The sequence below is a fragment of the Pongo abelii genome, chromosome 12 (assembly GCF_028885655.2).
Source record: "Pongo abelii isolate AG06213 chromosome 12, NHGRI_mPonAbe1-v2.0_pri, whole genome shotgun sequence".
In the NCBI taxonomy this organism is placed as follows: Eukaryota; Metazoa; Chordata; class Mammalia; order Primates; family Hominidae; genus Pongo; species Pongo abelii.
In genome coordinates, this window is record NC_071997.2 from 58,239,222 (window position 1) to 58,252,319 (window position 13,098).

Genomic DNA, 13,098 nt, shown 5'->3' on the forward strand with positions numbered 1-13,098 from the left:
AGGAACCTGGGCTTTAACTGCAAAGACTGGTGCACATAGAACAAATAATGTAAGACAAGAAAGAATGCAGCATTAAATCCTAACCCTTCTTTTCTGATGCTGTTAGCCCTCCCAACCTTGAAACTATCCATTGGTTCTTTAACCTACCCTCTCCTCAATTTCTTCCCACATCTTTTCCACACTTTCTTTGAAGCCCCCTGTTTGTGCTCCTCTCCCCTAAATGGTGGTAACTTCCATTCTCGGGCTTCTTTTTGATCTCCACAGTCAGCCTGGTGAAATGACCAGGACTGAACATTTCAGTTACCATCAGTCTGCCAAAGAACTACCAGTTCACAGATCTGACCAGATGGACACTGCCAGGTCCCACAGACATCTCAAAAGCCAGGTACCCAGACTTGCTGCCCTCCCAGTATTTCTAACCTTGGTGAAAGGCAGCACCATCAACCCGGTCGCCCAGCCTGAAACCTCAGGAGTCACCTGTGACCACTCCTCCTCCCTTACTGCTACATCCAACCAGTCACTGGAGCAGTTAATTCTTTTCTTATTCTTTCTCTTATCTGCCCCCTTCCCTCCTCCTTTCTACTCAAGGTCACTCTAGTTCAGAGGGCCATTATTTCTTGCCTGAACTACATCTGAGTCTACAAACTGGTTTCTCTGGCTTTGGTATCATCCCCTCTTCCCCTGAAACTCTCCTCTCCAGCCACTCCCAATCTTTCATCTTCCACACCCATCACATCGGCATGACCTGTATTTCCCCATGTTCTCTCATCTTCCGCATCTTCATGTGTCTTTCCACATGTCTTTCATCTGCATAAACTTCAGGTCCTTTCTCCCTGTTCCTCTATTAAACTTCTATTTATCCTTTAAAACTCAGTAAGACATCCTCTCCTGCAGGAAGTTTTCTCTGATACCTCCTACTCACCGTCAGATTCTCCATCCTTTATATGGTGTCCAAATAGTCATTGTTTCAAAAAAATATTTAAAAGGTATGAAGTTTCTCTTCATCTCAATGCAGTGGGGTGGGGGGTTTGCGTGATACATTCTCATAGAAATAAAAACTGTAGAAAACAGACTTTACACGATTGTAAACAAATAACTTTGTGTCCTCCATTCAGGACTATGTCCCATTTGAAATTCCCTGATGGACATGCCATCGGCCACATTTGCTGGACAATGCCACTCCCTCACCCAGACTTTCACCACGCTCCAGGCAAAGGAGATATTTTCCCTGTGGCCACTTCTTCAGGGAAGAACAATCAACTGATTAAAAATACAACATATTTCTATGAAGGCAACCACTAGCATCTACACCTCCTAACCTCTTGCTTTTGCTGTGGTTTAGTCTCTGCAGCTTCCTGTTGGCTGCTCCCCGGAGACATCAGGACAACGCTTACAAACTAACACAGATTGCTTCCTCATCTCTAAGATGGTGACTAGATGAGCACAAAGGATGCTTTTTCCACTAAAACGTCATTTGCATTCATTCTCTGTCCTAAACTGGCTCCTCTTGGGAATTTCCCTGTTACTGAAAATAGACAAAATACACAAAGGCGAAGGGAACAACAGTCTCTATAGCTCCTTGTCCTGTTTCTGACAATGGTGTTATAGGATGGTTGTGGGGGGACTCTCCAATGAGTATTTTTAAATATCCACATCCACAAGTCACTTGCAATAATTCAACGTAGAAATTCAACTTGTGATAAATATTCTCAAAGCTGTAAACATCATATTACACCTTTTAGAGAATGGCATTTCCTTTCATAGCTTATAAGTTTACTTCTTTGAAGCTTTAAGGGGTGCCTTTAATTCTAGAACTTCAAGATTCAGATAAAAAAATCCATATGAGTCCCATCCAGACCTTCAGAAGCCCATCATTTTTATATAAGGGGGTTGGGGACTTTGGTTACGTGGTGATGCCCATATTGGCTAAATTGCTTATTTGGCAAAATTACCAAACAACTTGAATAATAGATGTTTGTTTTGTTTTGTTTTGTTTTTTGAGACAGAGTCTTGCTCTTTCGCCCAGGCTGGAGTGCAGTGGCATGATCTCAGCTCACTGCAACCTCCGCCTCCCAGGTTCAAGTGATTCTTCTGCTTCAGCCTCTAGAGTAACTGGAATTACAGGCACCCACCACCATGCTCGGCTAATTTTTGTATTTTTAGTAGAGATAGGGTTTCACCATACTGGCCAGGGTGGTCTCGAATTCCTGACCTCATGATCTGCCCGCCTCGGCCTCCCAAAGTGCTGGGATTACAGGCATGAGCCACAGCACCCGGGCCCCTCTCCCACCGCTTTTTTTTTTTTTTTTTTTTTTTTTTTGGCTATAGGAACTTGTATGCTTTTATAAAGTTGTTCCCATATTCTGTTATCAGCTATTAGGTGGCTTCATGGAGTCTCCATATTTCACCCCCACTTCTATGGAAAATTCTTCCTTATATTAACCTATAACTCTCTACCTACCACTGGTGAGGGGATGAATTTCTGGAGTATGGGATTTTCCCATTGTCATCCCAGAGTGAGCACCTTGATTTCTAAGCCTTGTTCTGAGCCTGAATTCACAAATTCTACCATACCAACTGAAGAAGCACCTGTTCAGGCGTGGTGGCTTACACCTGTAATCCTAGCACTTTGGGAGGCTGAGGCAGGTGGACTGCCTGAGCTCAGGAGTTTGAGACCAGCATGGGCAACACGGTGAAACCCCGTCTCTACTAAAATACAAGAAGTTAGCCAGGCATGGTGGCAGGTGCCTGTAATCCCAGCTATTCGGGAGGTCGAGGCATGAGAACTGCTTGAATCCAGGAGGCAGAGGTTGCAGTGAGCCAAGATCACGCCACTGCACTCCAGCATGGGCAACAGAGCGAGAAGCATGTGGCCAGACAATTCTGGAAAACAGGATGGGTTTTCCTAACACAAACCTCAGGCCCTCCAGAAGCTGTTTCAGAGCAAATCTCTTTGTTGGTTCTCTTCATTCTACTACCATTGTTTTAGTGAGGACTTGTTTCCCAGCTGACCAATTTCAATCACAATATGACATGGTGGTTAAGAGTCCAACTGCCTAGGTTCAAATCTCACTTTCACTAGTTTGTATGACCTTGGTGAATTACTTAATCTGTTTCCTCATGGCTAAAATGGAGCCACTGACAGTACTTACCTCATAGAGCTGCTATGAGGATTTAAGTGAGGTGGTGACTATAAAGTACTTGGCAGGGTGCCTGGACCAGAGCAGATGCTTCATAAACACTTTTACTCTCAAAAACTTCCTAACGGGTCTCCTACCACACGGTTATCACCCTTCACCAATCCACCTTCTATGCTACTGCTAGCATGCACTTTCACAAATATTTCTGGGTTATACAATACAAATTTCATTGTAGAAAATTCAGAAAACACATGAGGGAAAGGTCATCCATACTCCGACCATAGAGACAATCCACTGTTGATATATTTCCTTCTAGTCTTTTATCCATTTTCTAAAACTTAACTGAGATGATCATTCACATTTGTTTCTGCTGTTTTCACCTAAGTATTTTCCTCTAATTTAACAATACAAAGTGTTGTTAGCTCCCAGTTCCTGGAGGTCTGGTTTCTCTGATGCTGACAGATGCCTGCATTTTTGCTCACTGCCTACAAGCGAAGATGTATCCTCTCTGGTGGAGGCTCCTCATCCGAGGAATGCAGGAGAACAGAGGTTTCAGGTCACCCTTGCAACATCCCATCCTGCAAGCTTGCTCCTTCTGCCCCAAGACTGTTTATGCACTACTCAGTCTGGAAAGCCTTTCTGCCTCTCCCCATGTGTGTTCACTACAGTTTTCAAAACCCAGCTCTAAACAAGAGTTTCCTAGATAAAACATGACCTCCCATGATGACAACCAAGTCTGTGCTACAGGGTACCCCTGCCATATAGCCACTTCCATACAACAGCATGGGCCTCGGAGGTAAAAGGCACTCAGCATACACTGGTTGAGTGGGTGACTAAATATTTTATTGTTTTTTTTTTTTTCCTTAAGTAAACCATAGGCTGGGCACAGTGGTTCACGACTATAATCCCAGCACTTTGGGAGGCTGAGATGACAGGATCGCTTGAGCCCAGGAGTTTGAGACAAGCCTGGGCAATATAGTGAGACCTCGTCTCCACAAAAAATTTTTTAAAATTAGCCAAGTATGGTGGCATGCGCCTGTAATTCCAGCTACTCGGGAGACTGAGGTGGGAGGACTGCTTGAGCCCAGGAAGTGGAGGCTGCAGTGAGCAGAGATCATGCCACCGCATTCCAGCCCCAGCAACAGAGTGAGACCCTGCCTAAAAATAAAAAAAGGAAACCGCGAAGTCCTTCAGTGATGAACCATTTCTCTTAATTCCATCCTTATTGGTAGTTATACATGGCTAGGTAATTAATATATGATAACTAAAGGAACAGCCAACTTTTTTTTTTTTTCCTTTACAAGGTATGGTTTTACTTTTCTTGCCCTATTGGACTTGACAGGCTTGATAACAGCTGACACTCTTGTGCCAACACAGCACTAAGTGCTTCACACATAGTAACGAATTTCATCCTCACAACAGCCCCGGTGAGGCCGGTACTATTATCGTTTTCATTCTACATATGAGGAAGCAGAAACCGTGATGGGTTATGTAAAGTGCCCAAGCACTCCCAGCTAGTAAGTGATGGAGTTGGGATGCAAATTTAAAAACTAGTTTGACCACACATAATATCCATATAATTAAATTCAACAATTAAAATATTGGCTAAGGATCAACTATGTCTTAAAACACTAGGTAAGGATATTTCCCACGTTGTAGAAGGAGAAACGAGGTGCTAAACACAGGCGGATGGGACACACACATACACGCACGGAGAAAAGGGTAAGCGGACCCCATGATCAAAACAAGTTTCCCCCATATGCTGGTAAATAAGAGGGCCCTCGAAGTCATGTCATTACTAGTCATATCTAAGAATGGACAGGGCCAGTGGGAACCACCATCTAGGAGCATGTCTCTGAGTGCCTGGCAGCATAACTGTTCACCCCCAGGTAAGAGCCCTGGGGCCAGCTTTTCCTTGTTCTGCATGTGACTCCTTGTCACCCCACCCCTCTGCCTCGTACCCCAGGAGTCGGGGAGGGGTAGCTGGAGGAGGCAGAACAGCCCAGCTCCTCCCCACTGACCGGGAGACAACATCCCAGCAAGTACATGACTTACTTGATATTTACGTATTTTTCACAAGTAGGGAAGACAGCCTTTTCCCAAGACCCGTCTGTGTATCATAAAATCACAAGAATTCAATATGCTCATTGCCAGCACCACTGTGTTTTCTGTCAACATCTGAAACACACATATCTTTTACAGAACACTCCCTAAACAGAGTGTGGGGGCCGAGTGGACCTGGAGCTTACCACTGCCTCCAGGACTTCCCAGAGACAGTACGCTTATTGGGGAGTGGTCCTCAGTGGCCCTGCACCCTGCTCTCATTCCAGAAGGCAAGGCTTAGAAGTGGACTCAACTCCTCAACGCGTTCTCACGCACGGCACAGCTTCAACCATGACTTGCATGCTAACTAGGTCCAAACGTGTAACTCAGACCCTGACCTGGTCTTCTGGCCACTTCAGATGTGGCTCGTCCAATGGGAACTCACTTCCTGTCCTCCCAATCCGAGTTATCAGTGAACACCACCACCCCAGGCAGAGACCTGCAGTGTCTCATTCCCTCCTCCCACAAGCCTTCCTCTGGAGACCTTCCAACACCTCCCTCTGCCACCGGCTCTTTCAGGCCAGGCCCTTGTCATTTCTTGCCTGGCTCATGACAACACCTTTCTTACAGCTATGCCTCCTCAGTGCCCTCAAGCTTCCCTCCCCACCATAAGCCAGAAGTCTTTCAAAAGCACGAGGTGACAGGGCATTCCTTGCTTTAAAATCCTCAGGAGCTCACTATTACCTATGGGGTCAAGTCAAACTCTTGGCCTTGGCTCCCTGGGCCCTACACAATCTGGCCCCTGACACCATCCTCCACACCCACCAAGCCACCTTTTGTTCATCCCCACATATACCCAACCCCTTTTGCTCCTGCCTGAACCAAGAATAGTCCAAGTAAGTTCCACTCCTCATAGCCACTAAGCTGTTGCCCAAGCTACTCCCTCTCGTAGAATGTGTCCTTTCTACCTGATGGCTCTGTAGGGCTCGGCGCAAGTACTACCTCCTACAAGAAGGCCTCTATTTTATGCCTTCAACTCCATTTGTGTATTAAAGCACCTATGCCCATCTCAGCCGACGTGGCATACACGAACAGTATCACGTCAATTTCTTTCAATGTCTTTTCCACTAGGCTATGAGCTCATTTCTGTGTTCCCAGAACCCAGCGTGGCAGTCGGCACAAATAAATGTTTGCCAAATGAAAGGCAGGGCCTAGAAATCCTAGCTCACCAGGCCACAGCCCTTTCTCTGCCCTTCCCTGATACCCAGGCAGACTTACCGACGCAATCGCAGGTGGGGAACTCGGCCTGGGCTCTCTTGGCAGGTGTGTCCAGCAGACTCTTGGTGGGTGTGTCCAGGTACTTAAGAGGTGACTCCAAGAAGCCACTGAGGGTGGGTGTGAGTGGGTTCTCAGCCTTGGTGGGTGTGGCCTCCTGTCCTCCCTCCTCTGAATGGAAGCAGGTGGTTGAGAGCACAGTCACAGCCCCCGAAGACTCAATCTTGATTTGCTTGGGGGAACGGGTAGCAAAGGGGCTCTCAGGGGCTGGGAGACATGTTTGCTGGTTCTCGGGGTCCTGAATGGGCACAGAAGGGGGGCCGGGAAGCCCAAAGCTATCTCCAAATTCAGCCTCAAACTGCCGGATGAGCTCTTCCAGCTTGTCATCGGCAGGGGGAAGAGGGCCAGTGGAGCCTGGCTGCAAGGTTGTCATGGGGCTGGGGGACCTCATTTCCTGAGTAGGGGGCAGCAGGCTGTCCCTGGAGGGACTAGGTGCAAATAGCGCAAGAGAAGGTTCTGGGGGCAGGGGCACAGCAGAGCCCTGTGAGGCAGGCAGAGGGGCCGGTGGATGAGCCTGCACTTCCTGGGAGGCTGGGGACCTAAGCCCTTCCAGGACAATCTGTCGGACAGGTGGGAAGAGGGGCTGTGCTTCCCGGGGCCTGGACTTCTTGATCTGAATGGGCTTTCGGACACTGGGCTTGATCCCAGGGGCAGCTTTCTCCGTTCCCACGGGACCTCCAGCTGGTGTTGGGAGCTTCTTCTTCTTCTCCTTGGGTGGTCTGTCTGGAAGCCGTGGGGCAGGTGAGCTTGGTGGGGGCCACCAGCCAGGAGCAGAAGGCTCCGAAGGAGCAGGGAAGGAGGTGTCGTGCACCTGTTCTAGGAAGAGGCTGCGCTTGTGGTGGAGGTGCTGCTGCAGGGCGGTCTGGGCCTTCTGGTGGGTGTCGGGCTCCGAGGATGGCGTGGGAGCCTCCCTCTGAAGTACAGGGGATGGGGCCGGGGCCGGGGAGGAAGAGGGTGCCTCCACCTTGACCTTGGGCTTGGTAGGCAGGGCCTCAGGCCGCTTGAATACTGACTGGATGTAATCACTGGCGCTGCCCAACAACTGCTCCAGTTCAGCCATGGGATCGGGGCTTGGGCGAGGCATGGGCCAGGAGCTCCGGGGCGTTGCTGGAGGGGTGTCAGTGCCCCAGGTTTCAGGGAACTCAGTTCTAGGAGTTGCTGGAGGGAAGGCAGAGCTATCAGGAGCAAAAGATGAGTGCTCTTCAGGAGGAACCACAGGCCATGAGGGAGCCCGGAGGTAAGACTGGGGAGATCTGAAAGGGCCAGGAGGTGACAAGGCCTCAGGAAGGGGGCAAGAAGCCTGGGGGGTGGAATGAGAAGGCTGCGGGAGGGCGGAGGAGAGCTGTGTGAGGGCCTCAATGGCAATGGCGGTCTGTAAGCTGATGTTTTTTTCCTTGGCAATGCTCAGGGCACTCTGGGACAGGGGCAGGCCCTCTTGGGGAGAGATCTGGGGCACCTCTGAGCTGAGGAGTGGCCTGGTGCTTGGTGCTGGGAGGCCGGCCTCACCAGGAGGCAGGGGCCCTGGGAGCCTGGGCCGCTCCTCCCCTCGTTCCATAACCACAGACTTGATCTTCCCCTCCAGCCACTCGAGGTAGTCAGGGCATTCTGGGCCATCGCAGTTGCAGTTGGGTGGTTTCATACCATGCCGCGCGAGGGCCAGGGCCGTCTGCAGTGTGTCAAGGTCTTCGCTGCCAGCAGAGCAGCCCTCAGGCCCTGGCCGGGGTCCCCTGCTGTTGTTCCCAGCCTCACGACTCATCTCACGGTTGAAGGTTTCATAGAGCCGGGTGCTAAGGGCCCCATAAGAGGACACAGCTTCGGCCACAGCCGAAAAGGCCACCAGATCGTGGGCATCTTCCAGGCGAGCAGTATGAGCTGGGCCTGGGGCAGCCTCCCAGTCGGGCTTTTGGTCTACCCGCCAAGGACCCCCAGTCCCCAGCAGACTGGGTCCAGCGGGCTCTCTAGCACCATTGACCGGCACCCCTGAGGCGCTTAGCTGCCGTGAGTCCCCATGGTACACTGGCCCTGAGTCCATCTGACCTGGAACAGGTCCATCAACTGGGCTGAGCTCTGAGCCTGTCTAAAGAGAGAGAGAAGGGGGAAAAAGGAAAAAAATGAACCACACTATTTGAAAAGCATTTCCCTGCTTCATACCACTCAGGTGCACATCTGACCCCCAACTTTTCTTGCAAATCCTCTCTCTGGTACTTTTTGAGTCTCCAATTCATCTTCCCATGTCTCTGCTTCCCTAGGGAGCTTCACCAGCAGAAATAAAAAGAAGATCTTTAAGATATTTTTAAAGAGAAGATCCTAATGAGACATTCTTAATGTTGCTCAGAAACTTTTAGAGCCTCAGATCAATCACACAAATGAGGCTCTCCTAAAACCAGAGACACACAAAAAGGTCCTTAATTCACAATGATCAAAGTCACACTAGGACTTTATTTTGTTTTTTGTCAAGATGGAAAGAAATCCAACCAAGCCTGTGTGTACACACGTGCTCTAAGTGTGAAGTGTGGGTTTGTAGGGGTAGGGAAAGAGGAGCTTTGATGAACAAATTCAGCCTGGACCATGGGTCAGCCATGGCTTCCTAGTGGGGACCATAGTTCTTTTCTCCCCCTAAAACTGTCCTCACTTAAGCCCAGGCTGAGCACAGAAAGCTGGCAACAGACCACATTCCCACACACAGCCCCAGGCCTAAGGGAAACACCGATGATCTGACACAGCATGCATTTAGCCCCATGCCGGGTCAGTCCTGCCAAAGACAAGTAAGTTGCTGCTTAGAGAAGGATTCAGGCCTCTCCCCAAGCACAAGAACCACCACTATATACCTCACATCCCCAAAAGCACATCAAAGGGGAAGGATGAGAGGAAGAGGGCCAGGAGGACCTGGCCCAGCAAGTGAAAAGTGAATACAAAGATGTGAAATTGAGTTTGCAGACCCATCCCTTAGGAAAGGAAAGCTCTTCCTTACTGTAGAATGCTAAGAGAAAACACAGAAGGACTTATCGATTTAAAAAGCCATCAGTGGCAGCAGGTGAAAGCATGATGAGGTACAGGATGTATGCATGGTCTCAAAGCATCTCCTCTAAAATTACATAATTACCATAGTAACTGTAGTGGAGAGATCTGGTACACAGACACCACCTTAACCCAAATGACCAAAGTTATAATCATCACCAATACTGAGACAAAATAACACCATGTGCCTCTTGATGTAAGACATTGCGGATGACTTAACACCACTCACATAGAACTCCTGCCAAAATGTATAACCTGAATCTAATCACAAGGAAACATCAGATAAACCCAAATTGAAGGGCGTTCTAGAAAGTACCTGGATTGTTTTTCTTGACTTTGAAATTTTTTGAAGAGAACAATCTCTTCCCTTAAAAAGAACAGCTAAATGCGTGCTCATGGCTTAGACCTTAGACTGGGGAAAAGCACACTTATTTTTACTTGGGACAAGTCGTGAAATGTGAATATGGATGTGGATAAGATAATATTCTGTCATTCCTAATCTTGACTTGGATCATTAGACAATGGGTTATGTAAGAGAATGGCCTTGTTCTCAGGATACACATACTGAAGTATTTAGGAGTAAAGGGACAGTACAGACAGTCCCCAACTTACGATGGTTCCACTTAGGATTCCGACTTTGAGACAGGCATTCAACAGAAACCATACTTTGAATTGTGATCTTTTCTGAGGCTAGCAACATTTTCGCGATGCTGGGCAGTGGCAGCAAGCCAGATCCCCTGGTCAACCACGCAATCACCAAGGTAAATGACTGAGGCTCCACAGTGTTCCATCCTGTTGGGGCTTTCTGGATATTGTGTTCTGTGTTTTAGCATCCCATCATGTCTATAAAATGCCTATTTTTGACTTACAATACTTTCAATTTATGATTAGTTTATTGGGACGTAACTCAGTCATAAGTTGAGGAACATCGTGTACTCAATTTAATCTCAAATGATTCAGAAAAAAACTATATGCATATGGAAAAATATGTCTCTACAGACAAGATGATAAATACATGAGGCAAAACCTACACATTTGGGGTATGTGAAGTCCCAAGTACGATCCCTGCTATTTTTCTATAAATTTTTAAATTCTGTGAAAATAAAAAGCTAAATAAGAAATCAGTCCCTCAAGTATAACACAAAGTGTTTTATTTATTTATTTTACAGACACACTCTCACCCAGGCTGGAGTTCAGTGGCATGATCATAGTTCACTGCAGCCTTGAACTCCTGCAATGGCGTGATCACAGTTCACTGCAGCCTTGAACTCCTGGACTCAAGCGATCCTCCCACCTCAGCCTATCAAGTATCTAGGACTTGATGCATGTACCACGCCCAGCTAATTTTTATTTTTTATTTTTATTTTTTATTTTAGAGCCTGAGTCTTGCTGTGTTGCCCAGGCTGATCTCTAACTTCTGGCCTCAAATGATCCTCCGGCCTTAGCCTCCTAAAGTGTTGGGATTATAGGTGTGAGACACTGTGTCTGGCCTCAAAGTGTTTTAAGTAGGTGACTAAAATGATGCCAGTCCTAAGACTGTCAGACAAGGCCATCGTGGGCTCCTAAGTGTGGTGGGAAACTAGGGTTTGGGATGAGCTCTGTGGGAGGTTAGCAGAGGCCCCAGCCTGCAGTTCCTGCCTCATCCTCACCTATGCCCCCATTCTGGCCACAAAAGACCCTCATGCTTTTCTAACAGGCCATGTTCTCTGACGTCACCAGGCTTTGTACACGCAGTTCTCACTGCCTGGAATGCCCTTCTCAGCCTCTTAGAGCGGCCTCTCTGGCTTATCCTTCAAGCAACAGCTCAGTGTCACCTCTTCCCCTACCTACTACACAGAATTATCTGTGGCTCCTTCCCTGGGTTCCCAGGGCACCTCCATTAGCACTTATCACATGCCACTACTGTTATTTGTTCAAGTAGCTGCCTCCCTCCCCCACTAGATGGTGGCCCCTGCCAGGCAGGGTGCAAATCTCAATGACTCCTGTGCTTCCTGCCCACAGCTGGAGCAGTAACACTCAGGCAAATGAAAGGCCTGCCATCCCCACAGGCCACAGAATATATCAGCTTTTCCCTGACCCCAGTGGGAGACTACCTTTCAGAAGTCTAGGAATGTGGCAGATCACTCAGCACTCTCTTCTTTCTTAGAAGCCTAAACTAATGTGGCTAACAAGGCTATACAATCTGAAGTGGTCAAATCTTACATGCTTATGTAGGAAGACGGAAGGAGCATGCATAACCAAGAAGAAACACCCGAGAGTAGCACAGATTTACAAAAACAGTGTCAGGGAGACTAATGCTACATGAGTGGAGGCTTCCCCAAAATGGTCAAGACAACTAAAAGGGATTTAAAAAGTTATTTTTGGTGTGTGAATAAGAATAAGGAAGGGCTAGGATGGCTCTTGTGCCTCTGAATTCCCTGGGAAGGAAAATGCTCCTTGGACCAAAAAGAGGAGAAAGGGAAAAGTAGATGTAGATATGAGGTAAGTGAAGCCAGTATGGATAGGGAGATCTTAAGAAACTCTAAATTCCCATTTCCCAACCAAGAGATCCCACTGATACCTTTCTCAACACCTGTCAGTGATGCTGGAGGAAACCTGCCAGCAGGAGACGGGGCCAACAGGCAAGAGAAGGAGAAGCATCATTCCCAACTCTCAGTCTGCTGCGTTTAAGAACAGCCCCGGTAAGAACCACAAGGAGTCAGGTTCCACGGAAGGCCGTTAACCTACCAACATCCAAACAATCTTAGTGCTTTGAGTCATGGGGTCATTGGACAGCAAATGGGAAGATACTGTGGCTGACAGGTCACAAAGCCGAGAGCTTCGGGCCAAATCTCCCACAAGTTTGTTTTACTTGCCTATATGGTGTTAATGTTTTTGTTTTGCCAACATTCAAAAATCAAATTCCACATGAAACCTGGATTTTCTTGAAGATCCACGCTTCTACGGGCAACTTTGTCTGTAACTGAGCAGTGGCTACTCCTTACATAGAATATAACTACTCCAACTCACCCCCAGCTTCCCTACTCCACACTGCCTTCTTGAAACCAAGGCTGGGGTCAGGAATTACTTATTAATTGCTTGAATTAATTATCACTTCACTCACTTGTGTTACCTGCCAACCCCCTGTAGGCCTTTGACTTTGCAACTTCGGCTGTGGATGTTCAAGTTTCACAAGGTCTGCCATGACCCTTTTGAGGCCAGCTACAGAGAACTGCAGGCTGAAAGGGCTGGTTCACCACTGGTTAAATGACCATGCTCAAAGGGTACAAGAGGTGTATCAACTGGGAGAAGGGTCTTTAGTGGTCTGCCACAGGGCTCTGTTCTTGGAACTATCCTGTTCAACATATTTATCAATAATGATAGAGAAGGCTCACTTAACAAATAAGTAGATGTTGAAAATAGAAGGGATAAAGCTATGTTGAGTGACAGAACCAGGTGCCAAAAGGTCAACAGAATAGAGAGAAAAAAAATCTAAAAGGGTAAACAGGGTCTCATACTTAGGCCCCAAGCCACATCTGTGCAAATAAATTAAAGATGGAAGAAGCACATAATAGCAGCAGCG

General features: G+C 47.7%; 1 protein-coding gene across 4 annotated transcripts in view; it reads right to left on the minus strand.

Annotated features, from left to right (window-relative positions):
- The window catches only part of TET3 (tet methylcytosine dioxygenase 3), a 114,554-nt gene that overhangs the window by 47,412 nt on the left and 54,044 nt on the right, over positions 1 to 13,098 (minus strand). For 3 of the 4 annotated variants that reach the window (XM_054548039.1, XM_002811898.5, XM_009237169.4), the window contains one exon: positions 6,462 to 8,595. In XM_054548039.1, coding sequence (XP_054404014.1) covers positions 6,462 to 8,595 — 2,134 coding nt within the window. The remainder of the gene's footprint in view (positions 1 to 6,461; positions 8,596 to 13,098) is intronic. The other variant, XM_054548040.2, reaches the window with a different exon arrangement.